Source organism: Dicentrarchus labrax, unplaced genomic scaffold, assembly GCF_905237075.1.
Source record: "Dicentrarchus labrax unplaced genomic scaffold, dlabrax2021, whole genome shotgun sequence".
NCBI lineage: Eukaryota > Metazoa > Chordata > Actinopteri > Moronidae > Dicentrarchus > Dicentrarchus labrax.
In genome coordinates this window covers 15150768-15167318 of record NW_026136708.1, presented here as the reverse complement: position 1 = coordinate 15167318, position 16551 = coordinate 15150768, and the positions used below count along the sequence as shown (strand labels likewise).

Sequence of the window (16551 nt, the reverse complement as noted above, 5' to 3'; positions counted from 1 at the left end):
TACAGGCAAATAACGACAGTGGCGCCAGATCAGAAAGCGCTTTGTGCCGTTCAACAGGGCAGTTACAAACATCTTTTTTTTGTTGTTTTTATGTGGAGGACTTGTAGTAAATTGACCTTGTAATGAACCTGTCCTGTTCTTGTTTTGTCTCTTAGTTCAGATTAGAGAATATTTTTCTAAGTTTAAGCCTTTAAGAACTTTGAATAACATTTTGAAAACTCTGATATAACCGAGTATGGCTTCAAATTTTCTGTTTAGATGATACAAAGAGAAAAAAAAGGGCAGTAGGAATACAATATGTCCTTTTGGGGGTGTTTGCACAGTGCTGGGATAACCCATGAATAAGTGGGGCTGCTTCTGCTGAGGTGCGTTTATGGTGGATGGAGATGACAAGATGACACTGAGCCGAAATAAGGAAGCGTGACACCATCCATTAATGCGCCGCTGGCATCGTTCAACTAATATTTTACTAATTATTGGAAGCAAGTTAACAGATGGATAGAGATATATCTCCAGCTCTGTACCCTTAACGGTTGGTACTAACAGTACCGTACAAGCTTGGCCTACATGCATGCCCACTTACACCCACGACTGACACTAACAGCACAGTACACAGCTTGGTCTACATGCACACACACACACACACACACACACACACACACACACACACACACACACACACACACACACACACACACACAGGAAGTGTCTCTGGAGACCTGCTGATTTTACTCCTTGCATAAGCTCCTCAGTGAGCTGCAGGAAAAATAAAATATTAATCAGAAGTGTTGAGCATTCTGTGGCAGCACTGCAGGTTTATTTGTATGCCTGCTCAGGTGTGAAGAGTAAACAGGGCAGAGAAGAGCAACAGAGAGTCTAATCTGTGTATTCTGGAGGTAGAAGTCATCTCATGCACTGCTCCCTTCATCTTTCCAGGACATGAAAACTCCCCCATACAGCTGTCGACAACATAAGGCAACTCAGTCAACCCCCAGACAGCCAACATCAGTACCAAATCTTAGGATTCATACAGTGCTTTGTATACTGTAACAAAATAAAATACAGGCTCCATAAAAAGTCAATTGATTGTTGTATTTATGTTTCATTGCTGCTGACTCTGATTTATTTCTTTATCTCTCAAAAATACTCAGTTTCATAACACATTATAAGTGCCAGAGTGGTGTACAGTAGGCGGCTTCTAACTTACTTTACTGGAGAGAAAAAAACGTACATGTTTGGCATATTAATTCAGTGGCTACATGGGGCGGACAGAATGCGATGTACTGTATATTATACAACCTACAGTTGCAATAGATGGCACCTTGGTTAAGCTTATCTTGTATCTCTTGGTAATGCATGCTGTGTTCATGCTCTTTTGTTCACCCTCTTTACATTACATGTGGATTTAATAACAGTGAATAGTTACTACTATTACTTTTGGTACTGTAAAAAATATTTTACTTTTATGTTAATTATTCTGCAACTTACTTCTTTTTCATTATTTTGGTGATAAACTCAGTTCTACCAAATCTTCTTCTCAGTTTCCTTACTTCCCTCCTACAAACTGCAGTTCACCTATCAAGCATCACCCTCATCCCCTGAGCCCGAGACATCAATTTTTGGAATGGTTTTATTCATTTGAGCATCAGGACTCTAGCGGAAAAAGATTGGCTATATCAGAGAGAGACTTAGCCTTTTATAATGAGCTGCACATAAATAACTTCATTACTCTTGTCTGCAAACGAGAGTAGGGAGGGAACCCAGCAAAGAGCAACCTTTTCCCCTTGCAAAGAACAGTGGAGAGTCCCATTCAGACTGAGCACAGAGGTTATGCCAGCAGAGACATGCAGCCCATTCATTCTGGGAAGATAGCATCACGGTTGCAGACACAGGCCACAAAGTCTGTATTAATACAGCCGGCAGAACTCTGAAACAGAGGGCAAAGTGAGGGTGAGTTCTTTCACTTCATTCACTTAGAGCATTGGGGGTGGAGGGGTGTGCAATAAAGTCATTGAGCCAGTAGATTTCCCTGCTGTGTGATTTCATCACCCTGCACACCTCCATACTGGACACAAAAGTTATAGGCACTGTGTAGTAGGAGGGTGAGTAGGAGTTGTTAATGTCATAGTGTTATTAATCATAAGCAGGCACGAGGACTGGAACGTGCTTTTTAATGGAAAAGTTAGCAGTGTTTAGTAGCAGCAATTGTACACATGAAGATGAGTTAACTTGTCACGAAAAGTACTGCTCTGAGAAAACAAGTGTATCATTTCTTCTATAAGGGAACGTAAAAATAAAAAAAAAAAACCCTCTGTCCTGTTTTATGAACTACCACTAAATACTACGTTTCAGACTTAAGTTTGTCCCTTGTGTTAAATGTTTTCCTGAGCTGAGGAGTTGCATTAAGGTTGTCTTTAGACCAAGTGTTTCACCGTAGTTAGTGTCATAGTACATCAGATGCGCAAAAATCAATGTGTGAAATCTTGATAGGAAAAAAAATTGGGGATGACAAAAAATGAAAATATTATCAAGAAAGGACATAGCCAAGTTAACGAAAACAGACGAGTTTTACACTTAGAGATCAAAGGGCTTTCCCTGACAACATCCTGAGGAAATCCTGAGGGTGATTTTATGCAACTCTCAATTTTTTTTCTAGGGCATTCTTGAATGAAAATTTAAGGGCAACCTTAGCCTAAGAGGTTTTACACATCTGGGCACTGATGCTTGAGACATCAATTTTTTAATAGAAAGCCTGAGTTACAAAGTGGGGGTTAAAATTTGGAAGATGTGGGTCGGGAGAGTCTAACCAACGATGCCACTGAATTGTGGGAAATGTAGTATCCAGTGTTTCTGAATCCTTTCGCATGAATTTTGATCATAAACATTTTTATCTGTCTCTTGTAAGCCCCCTAATTCAATGAAAGTGCAACATTAAATCGATGGAGTGCCCCTTTAAGACTCAATCAAGGCAAGTCCAAGTCACGTCTTAAAGGTCCAGTGTGTAAAATTTCTGAATAAAATAGAATAGAATATAATATGCATAGCTATGTTTTTATTAGGGTATAATGACCTGAATATAGGAATCACTATGTTTTTGTTACCTTAGAAGGAGCCATTTTCATCTAGAGAATCTGCAGGTCACCTTCCATAGAGTCTGCTGTGTTCAACCACCATGTTTCTAGGAGAAGAAGAAGAAGAAGAAGAAGAAGACTTTTTTTAATGAGGAAATTCTCTTTCACTCAATGTTTTACACACACAGGCCTGAAATACAATCCCACACAGGACATGTAAATCTGGAGAGATGGTGGAGTGATGGGCTGCACATTGTTTCCAACAACACTGAACTTCCAGGCTCGCATGTTAACAGTGTTTTGTTTTGTTACATAATTGATTGTTTTCAACGCATTGGGCATTGCTCTCATTTCTCAAGTCATATTAAGTCTTTAGGTGGTCAAGTCACACACCAGTCAGACCCAAGTCAAGTTTCAAGTCACCATTTTTGTGACTGTGCTGAAGACTAAAGTCTACAGCTCTTGAACCGAACTTGATGGCTATAAAGTGTGTAACACAGAAAACATCAGGGTACTTGAAAGAAAATGTTGCATTCTTCCCTGACACTATCTGCAATTTATCTGATGCAGCAAAACCTCACTTACGTTACAAGTTATAGCAAGCAGAACGGTTTAGACGTTCGAGGCCACCGCTCAAAAGTCCTGGCATCTGAACTGAACTGCACGAAGATAAACAGTTGTGGTGCTGAGTCACTTCTCTGGATTCACACTCCTCGGCCTGGCCTCTGCTCGTTTTCACATCAACATCATTCACTGCAGATGATTCAGCCTTATTACGCGGCCCTGTGTCATGCCAGAGAGGCATCCTGAGTTTAGGAGAGACGTCTGCAGGGGTAAACACAGAGAGCTAATCCTCATCATGTTTTCTGAGCTTGAATTAATCATCGGCAGGGTCTCCTCACAGCTCTCAAGGCGGTGTCAGCCATGTCACATCAGATAAGGCCAGTTACCTCTGATGTGCTGAGCAGAAAGAACAGGGCCAGCCAGGTTGCATTCTGCTGACTGGCTGGAACCACATGTCAGCCTGAATGCAGTTTGCTAAGAGGCTGATACTGCCCTCATCCCAGAGCGTGTTTCCTGATCCTATTCCCTGCATCGCCTCAAGTAACGGACAACCAACCGGTCAGGTTTGTTTTGCTCTGGGAGGAGAAGAATGTGCTGTTTGTACACAAGCCAAGCAAAACATTCTCATGTGATCAGTCCTACATATCCAGTCACACACACATGACTGCTAAGTCATCCACATGTCTCCGCCAGGGGAGAACCAGCCAGGATCAGTCACAGCCATGAATGGGCCCCAACAAAACGAATTGTTTCATCAAAAAAGGAAAAATGGCAGCTGCAGTATTGTGGACTGTGGATAATCTGGCAGCAAGTGCCTTCGTGGATTTGTGCTCGTGAGCATACCCGCTTTGTGGACGGGTGTGAAGAGCAGGTTGCATAAGAGGATCACCTCCGTAATGTTGTAATTCAGGATTCCTGCTCAACACGGCCTCTCTATATGTATCTTAAAGAGTGGGTGGGGGAAAAGTGGTTCCTCTATTGAAGGACCATTGCCACAGGAAGATACTGGTACACAGGGATTACCCACAGAGGAGGGAATTAGGGGAGAGATGGGGGAAGTAAGGGGCTTGAGGGGAATTAAGATGTGTTTAGAAGACTGAGCGAATAGTTTGAACTTAAACTTCAAAATACCTTCAGGTTCCTAATATTTTTTTTAAAAGAACACACCAACAGGTTTTAGAGAAATAGCTGACAATTACATTTTGGGAAAACACCCTTATTTACTTTCTGTAAAGATTTATGTTTCTTTAATATGTACCAGAGTCCTAGAGTCATTTGCAATAAATGTCACAATTTTTTTGTTTAGTCCCAAACAGCCAATAATATACCAACTGTACAGCCGTTAGCAGTGAGCTAGCTCGCAAAGGACGCAGGAATAACCTGTGTGTGTATTTGTGGGACAGCTCCACTTTGACTGAACTCACCAGAAACTCCCGTTCTTTCTGTATTTCCGTCCAGTCGCTGTCTTCACTCGCCTTTGCGTCTCCCATTCATTTTGTATGCGATCACGCCGCCTCCAAAACTCGCCTCCTGTTCTGTCTGAACACATAGTTGTAAAACATCCATGCATAAAAACTATAACTAACATTACATATGTTGACAAAATATCATTTGAACTTAAAACAAAATGTAATTTAAATGTATAAGCCTTCAGATACCACACTGTAAAACCACAACTTGTCATTTTTACATTTCAGTTTGTGTGCGGAATAAAATTAAATGAGATAACCTATTTACTTATTTATAGGCGTATATTTGTGACAGAGCAAGGCTAGCTGTTTCCCACTGCTTCCAGTCTTAATGCTAAGCTAAGCTAATCCACTCATAGCACTGTTAATACTACGTGTCACAGAGTGGGAAAAACAACGCTAATACAGTATTATATCTGATTAGCAAGTGTTCAGACGTTAAAGCATGATGTTTACTTCCACCACTCTGTTATTTGAGTCTTAAAGTATTTTCAGATCTCAGAAAAGGCTTGTTTTATAATTTCATTATTTTGCATTTTGAGAGAAGAGTGTGTAGGATTTAGTGGCATCTAGTGGTGTAGTAGCAGATTGCAACTCCCTCGCTTCACCCTCCCTTTCTAGAGCCAGTGTTTTGCTTTGTCTCTTCTTAAACATGGCGGCCTCCGTGGAAGGTGACCTGCAGCATCTGTAGATAAAAAACGTCTCATTCTAAGGTAAGACCACAATCTTATTTTCAGGTGATTATACACTAATGAAAACATAATTATGCAGATTATATTACATTTTTACCGAAAGATTATCCTAAATGTTACACACCTTTAAATATTTGGCAACTGTCATTATGTCAAATGACTACTTTGCATTTACAACCTGTGCTTAAGCTTGTAAAACAACAGTAACAAAGCTCCAGAAATTTCAACGTGATGTCCATTTGGGCAGAGTGACAAGACCAAGTTCCATTTTTAGAGCTGGATATCATGGGATTTTTGTGCCTTATGTTATGTTTGAATATTGTGAGGTTTCATAGAAATCCGTCCCCTTTTCACATTATTACATTGATGTCATTGGCATTAAGTGGTCTGCTTAGTGAGTAGACCGGGAATTCAAAAGGGATTAAGCTCATTCATCCTCCAATCCACACAGATGAATGGATACACACGACCAAGATGCTCCTCTTTTTTTTTTTTTTGAGTACAGCCTCCTGCCAATGAGTATGAGTGTGAAAGGCAGAGGGGGTGGTCACCCTGGGGCCACGTTATGGATTTATGATTTGATTTGTGATCGGACAGATTGGCAGGGCACTTGTTGAGTTGAGAGCAGATCTCCCGCTGGCCTCCAGGGGGCAGAGTGGCCTCAGTGCCCCAGGGCGACTCTGCCCTGTGCTCTGGGCTTAGCTGCTCGTTACATTAAAACAGGGGCTTCTGTGACAGAGTCAGCATTATGAAAGCTAAGAGGATTAAGCTGATGGACATTTCTGGCGTTCCCGGTCAATTATCAAAATGAAAAGCAGTGACTGGGCAGGGCTGGCATGCTCTGTGGCACAGTAGAGCTCCTCTCTCTCCTCCTCATCTCCACTCTAGCTCTCTATCTCTCACTCAGCTTCTGTCTATCACAGGTTACTGAGGTTCAGGGAGAAAAAATAAATAAAAAAATAAATAAATAAAGGCACCATTGATGTGTTTCTGGACATGGAAATTTTTGTGTGTGTCTGTGTGTGTGTGTGAGCCACGGATTAAAAAAGAGCATTTAAATTTTAATGTTTCTAAAGTGCAAAACTGTATGTTATGCAACTGTATAAAAACAGGACTGCACGTCAGCCAGCCATCCGTGCTCAAGTCTAACTCCTCCAACCATGTGCATGATCACCCCCCCACACACACACACACACACACACACACACACACACACACACACACACACACACACACACACACACACACACACACACACACACACACACACACACACACACACACACACACACACACACACACACACACACACACACTTGCTTTCACTGTCCTACTTGTATATGTGTGTGAACCCCCCTGTGATTGTTTAACAGGCTATCATTGTAGGAGGAGTCTCCACCACTATGATGTACATGTGATGCTGGAGAGTTGGGAATGATGGAGAGGAGTTGTGGGGAGGCAGGGAGGCTTGCAGGAGGGTGGGGGTTGTTTTGGTATGTCCATAAAAGTGGCATTCCGCAGCTGCCTGCGTTAAAGGATCTACCCCGGGGATTCACACAACGCTGCAAACGTAATCAACCGAGTCAATGTGCCACCATGGCTGCAGCGGACACATCTCTCCGGCAGTGACACCCTGCCTCCCCCTCCATCCTCGACCCCTGCAACATTCCCCTCTCTTATCACCCAACTTTCTAATACACCGGTTAGACCTCACTGGAGCACAGCGGAGGTGAGGCTGTATATCCATGTGTGCCTGAAAAAGATAAGAAAATACAAACTGCTCAACCGTTTCATTGTTGGGGTGTTTTTATTTTTTTCACCCTGTCACAAACAGCCAGGGAGGAGGGTTATTTTGCTGCGGGAGACAGTTGCCTAAAATATAAAGTGAAAAACGGTAATCCTAGCTCACTCCATAGCTGAATTATATTCAATCCCAGTTATCACTTCAGGGACAATGTTATCTCACCACTGTATTACAGATGGTCCTGCTGCATGGGCAGATTTGATATGGGTATTCAGAGGCCGGTTACATTCAGCTGAAAAATGTCTCCATCTGGTGTCACTGCAGTAACTAGTTGACCTAGTAGGCAGTAAATCGTGTGTGGTGATAAACAATCAGCCCATGCAAAGTCATCTAAATACCTTAGTTTGAGGAACATTTTTCATTTAACAAAATACGCCAAACTCAACGCATCAGAGTTTTTAGGGAACTTCCACCAAATCTATACGAGGCCATCGGGGTTATCTCAGTTTGAGCTTCAGACGATAACATTTATTCTAGAATTTATCCGAAATTACAATCTGGAGGTGTGGGCATCTGTCAGACAGGGAAGGTTCAATGAAAGATTTGATCAAATTGCATTTTGGGAATCGTGGGATCCAGCTTTTTTTTTTTTTTTTTTTTTAAATTGGAACGTGGCCTCTACTGGGAGCTAATGTTCAGGATACCCTGACCTTTGACACTTCTAGTCACTCTCTTGCAAGGACCCCAACTTTATCGAAGTGCAATAATAAATCGTTGCACAAGCAGTGTGCAAGTCTGAAATGACCAAATGTTCCAATTAAGCTGGAAATATAAGATGAAAGAATATGTAAATACGCCTGAGGCTTTACTACAGAGTGCAATATATCTATTCTCTGCCATCTTGTTTGACTGATTCTATAATAATGTGAAATATATCCACTATAGAGTGACCTCAAAAATTCAAAAGAACAAAAGAGTGGGGGTCCGCGACATGTACAATACTTTACTAGATGGATAACATAATTACAGTTGTGCGACACTATACCTGTCAGTGAGTGTCCAATATCTCAATTTACTGTCCACTTTAGAGTAAACTGCTGTCTATTATACAGGGAGTAATGACTGATCATGCACAGAGCTTAAGAATTGAGCCAAGAATTTGATGCCAACTTCTGATACTTGATGCTTTAGTCAGATTTTGGTGATTACTCAAAAAGTATTGAGGTTCAATACCCAGCCCTAACTGTGGACAAACATTCAACAGTGAGGCATATTTGAAAAAGGCTGTTTTTAATGACAAAAACGGAGGGGAAACGCATCCTTTAGTCCATCCAGTGCATTAGGATGTTACTGTACAGTGGGAGCAGTTTTAGGAATATGAGACTGTTCACACAGAGAGGTCAATCTGGGGGAAAGCATCTGCCTCTCACTTTGTGGAGCTAAATTAACAATTAAAAAAAAAAAAAAGTTATCTGGAAAAAAAAACCCTATAAAATGGAAAATGTACAAGGTTTGCAGAGAAACAGCTGGAGCCGCCCCTGAGGCAGAGGTAGCCCGAGTGTGGTACACTCTTCTCCTCTGGGTAAAGTCCTCGTAAAAGGATTGTCTCTGTAATGCCGCGCTATGCTCTTCTGCGGTGTGTCCTCCCGCTGCTGCTGCTATACCACGGCGTACTGCTGATACAGCAGCTCCCGGATCTTATAGTAGTCGTCACACAGGCAGCCTTCCAGGCCAATGCGTCCGGCCTCCGTCTGGACAAAGAGCACAAAGATGCACAGGTCATGCGGGTCCTCACATAACATTAAGTAGCACTACAACATGGTTTCAACTTTAAACATGGACGTGCACGCTCTGCAGCCCACTGCTGACTTTAACAATAAATGTGTTTCCAATTCATTCCCTGAGACGTTCACAGACTTGAAACCTCTAATGAAGCAATCCACTTCAAGTTTTCCCATTTAAATCACACACACACACACACACACACACACACACACACACACACACACACACACACACACACACACACACACACACACACACACACACACACACACACACACACACACACACACACACACACACACACACACACACACACACACACACACACACACACACACACACACACACCTTCAACAGTCTCAGTTCTCTTTGATTTCATTTTCTAGGTTGCGTCTATTTTAAGTTCTTGTCAATTATGCATTTTGTTGTTGGTATCCTGACTCACTCCTACTTTTCCTTTTACTTTAGTTCTTAATTTATGCCTGTGATTTTTTTTTTTTTTTGTGCGTTTCTTCTGAGGTGAGATGTTTTCATATGCCGCTGGGGTATTTTACCCTACTTAGGATAAGTTGTATTTGTTTCTCTTTGGGTTTAATGTTCCAATTTGTGTTAGGCAATATTATTTTATTTTATGGTGTGTAAGTAAATAAAGCTTAACCTCTAAACCATCAAGAACCACACCTGCTTTTATGTCATTTTCAGCTAAATATAGAAATAAGACAATATTAACTTGATAGGTTTTCCAAATCAATAAATTACATTAAATCTCCAATACCAGTTAACATTTTATACGTTTATATACAATATCTGCAACTATTGCGTCTGCCTTCGTCTCCATAGACTTCACATTAAGCTGCTGTATTTCCTACCCCATTTAAACTAACTTGCCCACTGCATTGAACAGCACTGATTGCACGGGATGCACGATCCATCATCAAACAAAAGGAGAAGCTGAATGTGTCATACTGCTCTATAACAATATCAGTATGTCTTTTGGGAACAGTTTTGAACTGTGCATCACTACTTCTGATGACTCAGTCCACAGAAAGGCAATAAATACTCATGTCATTGTCACTGGAAATGTATTCATTTTGTGACTATTTGCTGCAGTGATAAATTATTCTCTGCAAGTTGTTTGTAAGGCTTTGTAGGGTACAAAAGAAGTTTCTGAAGGCTACAGACAAGAGATGTAAAAGGATGTATTTTTTATGATGAGCCAAAGGCCTTTAAAGTTACATTTGTTGGAAGCATCTTGTCTGAACAAGTCTTTTAAGCGTACAGGTTCCTTTAACTCTACATTCTTTTAATTGCATTAAAACACTACTTATATATCAACCGTGCAACTGCTTTGTAAATATGAATCAGTGTGGAATAAAACCAGCAGCTCAACATTTTGCTTGCGTGGTTTTGGCGAAAAAGAACAAGCCTGTGCCATATGTCTTCTGTGCTGGCCGCTTTCCCTGTTGAGGGCTAGAGGTGACTAGTGTTGCAGGCAGCTGATGGATAGAACGCTTGCTAAGCCAGTGGGAAGGACACTCACCCTGCGGACGGCCACCATGTTGTTGCATACCAGCACTCCTCCCACAAACTCGGCCTGGATGCCCTCTCTCAGCAGGACCTGCTTGAAGTCAGACAAGCGAGGCTCGTTGATGAACACCGACTGATGCCCTGGAATCTGGAGGGAGAGCAGAAGAGAGCACCGGTCAGACTCAAAGCTGTTTGAATTGTACTTGTGGACACATAGTGGTAGAAACGCATCACAATCCCTTCTCAGTCAGAGGCCCACGGCTATCTGTTCACGGACAAACTCTTTACTGCGCCTCACCTTGGGCAGACTGTCTGCCAACCTCTTTCCTGACAATGTGGAGTCTTAGGACATGAACATAAGAGTTTCTGTCAGCAGCGGCTGCTGCTGGGACCTAAAAGTCATCTGTTGCTTGTACTATTTCATTAGCCATTTGCATGACTGCAAAGGCTGAAATAAGGTTACCTTCCAAAATGGGAAGCAGAGAGGACAAGCCTTCCAGCTGTAGGTAAAACCACTCTAAGCTGAAGTAAAGTAAATCACCTCATTAACGGTTCGACACATTTTTATGACCCAATCAGTCAAAGACGGGACATTTCACTGATATGGTACTATTGATCCTTTTCGTTTTTTTTGCACTTGAAAAAAATATTTTTCACTGTTTCACATGTTGAGCATATAACAACTAAACAACAGAATGTAAAACTTGTTTTGACACAAGTATTTAAAAGTTCCTCTCCACTCACAAATGTGTTTTGTTTAGTGTTGCTTCATTTGGATGTTTGACCTTTATTAATCAGAATGATGCATGTTCAGAGTTTGAAACTAAAAAGACAAGTTTCACATTCATCTGCTGAAGGGTAAAAGTCTATCTGTGTTCACCTTAAAATTACACTACCTTATCATTTTATTCGGTGAAAAAAACAAACATATCAGACCAAAATTATTATTCCGAACAAGGTGGAGAGAATCTTTAAGCTTACTAGCAAAAAAAATGTATACTCAGAAATAATTATAACTTTGCTGTAAAGTGCTCCTCGCCTTACCTCGTGTGGAGGCAGTGGCTCCAGCGTGGGAATGACATCGCTCTCTTCAGACATCTCCTTCTCATCCTCCCCAAACAGGTTCTTAATGGCACGCTGCGCTGCCACCGCCGTGGCGTTGCTGTCCATGCCAAGATCGGGGGCGATGTCCATAGCCAGCTCGCCGGCGTCCTCAGCCTCCTCTTTCACACCCTCCTCCAGCATCACGCCCGTGTCCACCTTTACCACGCGCATGTCCAGCACGCCATCAATCCAGGCCAGCTCCGTGTCTTTGGCCTTGCAGAACTGCAGAGAGCTCACCAAGGAGTCTTTCAACCGCACCTTTAACGTGAGAAGATGAGACAAGATGAAGACATTGGCCTGTCATGGAAGGCTGCTTTGATGCTTTAGCTGTTTATTGTGAAAGAAAATCAAGCTTGTCGCAGTCAAATGGGGCCATGGGGTTGTAAAATGTGAAAAAAAAAATACCTGACAGAGAGATTTATCAGGTTTTACAATTTCACAACAGAATATTTTAGTTTAGAAATCTATAAAAACACATCTGAAGGGATAACTTCGGTACAACAATTCTGTCTAGGCAATCAAAAACTAAATTCCTTCTGTTGAAAAATAAACCAAGCAGGCGTTTACTGAGGCTGACCTGGTAGATGTGTGTTTCGCTGGTGGCGTCTATAGTTTCCTGCAGTTTCGGTGTGTACACTTTTATGTCCTTGCTGAAAGCCTTGCAGGACTCAGCCAGGTCAAGGCTGGCCTCTGGCGGTCCGTGAACGATCACCAGCTGTCTGGGCTTCATCTGATTAATAATCTTCTTGATCGAGTCGCCATCGGAGCGACCTTCGTAATCTATGTACGTTATTCTAGCCCTGTAGGAGGAGGAAGACAGGACAAAGCTTTTTAATACTGCTGATTTGTCAAACATTGTTTAATACCAGCGCAGACAATAATTTATGCAGGATAGGTTTGCTGAGTAGACAACTTTTTACAACAACACTTAACTTTACATTCACAGAGTTACACTCTTTCACATCTGGAGGCCATCCAACACACTACAGTGCTGTACCGTTGGCAACTGATCAACTCCAGTGGCAGTTTTTAAAAGGGACCTTAAACCTGCAGAGTTCTTGTTACCGACACAGACAGATTTAGAGGATCACTGACCTAATTTCGAGATTTTCTACACTAGAGATGCATTTGGTGGGAACAACAGAGAGATCCTGGTCCATGGGCTCATCGCCGTTGGTCAACCCGGATTCCAATTTGCTTTTCTCCTCCTCGGTGGCTTGCAGTTCAGGAACCAGAAACTCTTCCAGCCTGTGAAAAAACAACAGTGGTTAATTGGTGATGGGAGAAAATACAGAGGAGTGTAGTTTCTCTGTATCCATCTTTCTGCAATCTGATGTTCACGTGTATCAATATGCTAGCACCTGATGATTTCCCCGTACTCGTCCCATTTGATTCTCTCTTCGTGTGTGGGAAACATTGGATAAGACTTTTTGGCTTGTTTAAAGAAACTGCCTTTGCGGCTCCCCTCGGCCTTCATCATCAGGTCGTGGTGTTTGGTTTTCACGGCAACTGGCTGATCCAGATCATCGTCCATGTCACTCTCGTCACTGGAGTCCACATCCACCCTGCAAGTTCATGAAATAACCATTAAATGTCTATATATGAGTTAAATTTTTCCAAGGACAGACAACAGAGTATAAATGTTGTCTTTAAGTGTCAAGACTCATCTCCCATTTACAGATTTACACAGTCTGTTTTTGATTTGCAATCCCCATCATTTGCATTTCAGTTGGCTCCTTATACAATTTGCATAATTTGCTTTGTTAACAGACTGTGAAATTATATGACTCAAATGTTTTGTTACACCAACAGACATGAAGCATCATCATCAAAAAGAGACATCTAACCCTTAAGCACCCAGTCGAGCCGTGTCTGTTTCTACTGAGACTTACTCTTTTGCTTGTTCCAGCTTTTTAGCGGCTTCTTTCTTCATTTTATCCTTTTCAAGGAATTCTTCCAGGTCCTTGCCTTCGAGCTTCACTCTTTTCCTCACCTGTCGTAACGAGAAAAGTGAAAGATGGATATGGTGCAAATGACAGAATGACATGTTTTGTTGTTTCCTTAGCTGAGTCTGAATGTGAGAGACAGGAACTTCCCCGTGGGGCAAATGCTGCATGAAGAGATAAATTGAAAATCCTCTATCCCAGTAAATCAGCAGCTGGTCTCACCTCCAGATCCAGCATCTTCTCTCCAGGGTTGTCGATGAGGTAGCGGGCCAGGGTTCCAGGTGTAGTACGGTAGGTCAGGATGACAGAGTTTTTGGCGTCTTGGCACCACTGGATGAAGAGTTCTCTGGAAAAACCGGACTCGAGGTCTGGTTGGCTGCAAAGCACCACCTTGGGGCTGGGGACCCGGGCCAGGTCTGCCAGACTGTGGCACAGGGTCAGGTGACGGAACTGGAAGGGGTTGTTTCTCTTGTCTTCAAAACATCTCATGAGCTTATCACTCATCCACTCCACCTACCGAAAGACAATAGAGATTAACAATCATGACTGAAAAGAAAATTAGAATTTGCTGCCACTTGATATCCTATAAAAGGGATTCAGATTCTTCTAAAATTTGATAATCTGTGATTGGTACCTGGGACTTGGAGAACTCCACCACATTATAGCTAACATTGTTAAGCAGAGCCAGTGGGTAAGCTCCCAGCCCAGCATCCTTTGTCCTCCAAATCTGATCCAGGAGCTGAGCCAGCTCCAACACACGGCCAGCTGTATCCACGGCGATCAGGACATTACCGTCACCACGAAGGGTCTCCATGACATTGGCTATGAGTAAACAATCATAAAAATAAGAAATTATTAATACAAAAAACAAGTAAGGGCTCATATAAGGGAAAAGAAATGATGCAGTTCAATCCTTGTTCAACAAGAGGAAAAAAAACACAGCTATAAAACACATACATTACTACTATAGAGTCTTGTGAAGAGAACTTACTGAGAAGCATCTCATCTCTTTGTTTGCGACGTGGCTGTACATATGTAGCATTGAAGGAGTCTGTGATAAGTAAGGAAGGACGACTAATGCTCTCCAACGTGCAGCCGTTGAGGTGGCTAGAGTAGAGTAAGCAGAACAGACAGAACACAAACAGAGTAAAAAAAAAAGGGCATGAACTATCAAACTAACCTAAAAATTAAATTCTATTTTAATACGACTGTTTTGTCCATACTCACATCTCTCTCTTGTGGTTGAAGTCCACAGCGTAAACAATCTCCTCCTCCCCGTCCTTCACAATTTTCCAAATTGTGCCTCCAATCATGTGACCAGCTGGAAGAGGAGTGATGGAAAGACCATGCCCTTTCCCTGTAAGGTAAAAAGAAAGATATTTAACACTTGGTTGTCTGTGATACATAAATGGGGGGCGACTTCTGACCTATGAGGGTCTGCAACTAACTCACCTTTCAGATTGACAATCTGAGAGTATTTCAGCTGCTGGATTTTATCAAAAGCACAGTCCACATCATCGAGGGTGAACAGTGTGAAATCTTCACTGTTGTTTCGAGACTGAGTGGAAAGAAGGAATCACGGTAATTAAGAAAGCAATCATAAACTTGAAATCACCTTCTACTAATAAATAACTTTACATGGCATTTACTACACCCCGTTCTTACCTGATATAGATCATACATGAACATCTGACCCATCTTGTAGACAGGAATCGTGGCATAGATAGTACAGTTTAGACCCAGTTTCCCCACAGCATATGGCAGGGCTCCCAGGTGTATGGGGTCAGGGTGGGAGAGGAGCACAGCATCGACCTGATGAACATATCTGGAGGGGGATTTGTACATCACGCACTTGTTTTAATCCGCAGAACTGAGGGAAAACTGACTAAGCATAAGACTTGATACCATAATTACCGTTTCATAGCATCTATGATGTCCATCGAGAAGTTCTCATCCCAGCCACAGTCCAGGAGGAACCGAAATTCATCCACCTGCAGCAGGTAACAGAGGGCCGACTCCTCCTGAACCCCTGACACGGCTGTCAGCTTGATAATGGACGTCATTTTTCTTCAGCTGTAACGCTGAAAGTAAAGTCAGATTATCACCGGGCTACGCTGACCACAACGCAACCACCATCGTCCCCAAAAAACAACACCACCTGCGTTAAGTGCTGTGGCTCTTTCTGACTCGAGCACACAACTCATTCAATTGAATCAACAAAGAAAACCCATAAAAAACATTGGCTCGACTGCAGACTGAACTTGTACGACACCACAGAATGATGTTGCATAAGTTCGGCCTAATCGAGCAGTGAGTAAATTAAAAGTAAACACAGTTTGGTAGCCACAGCTAGCTCGCACAAGCCACAGCGTTAACAAATTACCCGGCAAAGACTAATGTCTATTTAGCATGCTAGCTACATTTTGGCTTGTGGACGTTAAAGGACTTGGACCGACAAAGGAAAAAGTGCAACATACCAATAAATATGAGATAATATAAATGTTCTCCCGTTGGAAGAGAAACACAGTAAGTGGAGTTTCTATAATTCCAACATTAAGACATTTTGTCTAGCGGTTTTTAATACACACTTGATGAGCAAACATGTTAGCCGCTGCATCATGTGTGAAAGGGCAAAGGACCGTACCAAGT

General features: G+C 42.2%; 1 protein-coding gene across 1 annotated transcript; it reads right to left on the bottom strand.

The window, feature by feature from the left end:
- Positions 1–8813: 8813 nt before the first annotated feature.
- cpsf2 (cleavage and polyadenylation specific factor 2) lies at positions 8814–16544 on the bottom strand. Its single transcript, XM_051408519.1, has 15 exons — positions 16380–16544; positions 15817–15983; positions 15568–15727; positions 15355–15460; positions 15130–15259; positions 14894–15009; positions 14537–14724; positions 14125–14415; positions 13849–13949; positions 13318–13521; positions 13052–13204; positions 12534–12756; positions 11897–12214; positions 10866–11000; positions 8814–9291 (listed from the first exon to the last, which is right to left on the bottom strand). The coding sequence occupies exons 2-15, from the start codon at positions 15963–15965 to the stop codon at positions 9199–9201; spliced, it is 2367 nt and encodes a 788-aa protein (XP_051264479.1). The 5' UTR covers positions 15966–15983; positions 16380–16544; the 3' UTR covers positions 8814–9198.
- Between the last annotated feature and the right edge of the window lie 7 nt (positions 16545–16551).

Bases quoted from the DNA above. Each gene is read 5' to 3' on its own strand.
- cpsf2 (XM_051408519.1), bottom strand. From the start codon at position 15,965: ATGACGTCCATTATCAAGCTGACAGCCGTGTCAGGGGTTCAGGAGGAG. The intron at 13,950-14,124 runs GTGAGACCAGCT...TCGTTACGACAG, and splicing joins AGAAGATGCTGGATCTGGAG to GTGAGGAAAAGAGTGAAGCT. The intron at 13,205-13,317 runs GTGCTAGCATAT...GTTTTTTCACAG, and splicing joins GAGTACGGGGAAATCATCAG to GCTGGAAGAGTTTCTGGTTC.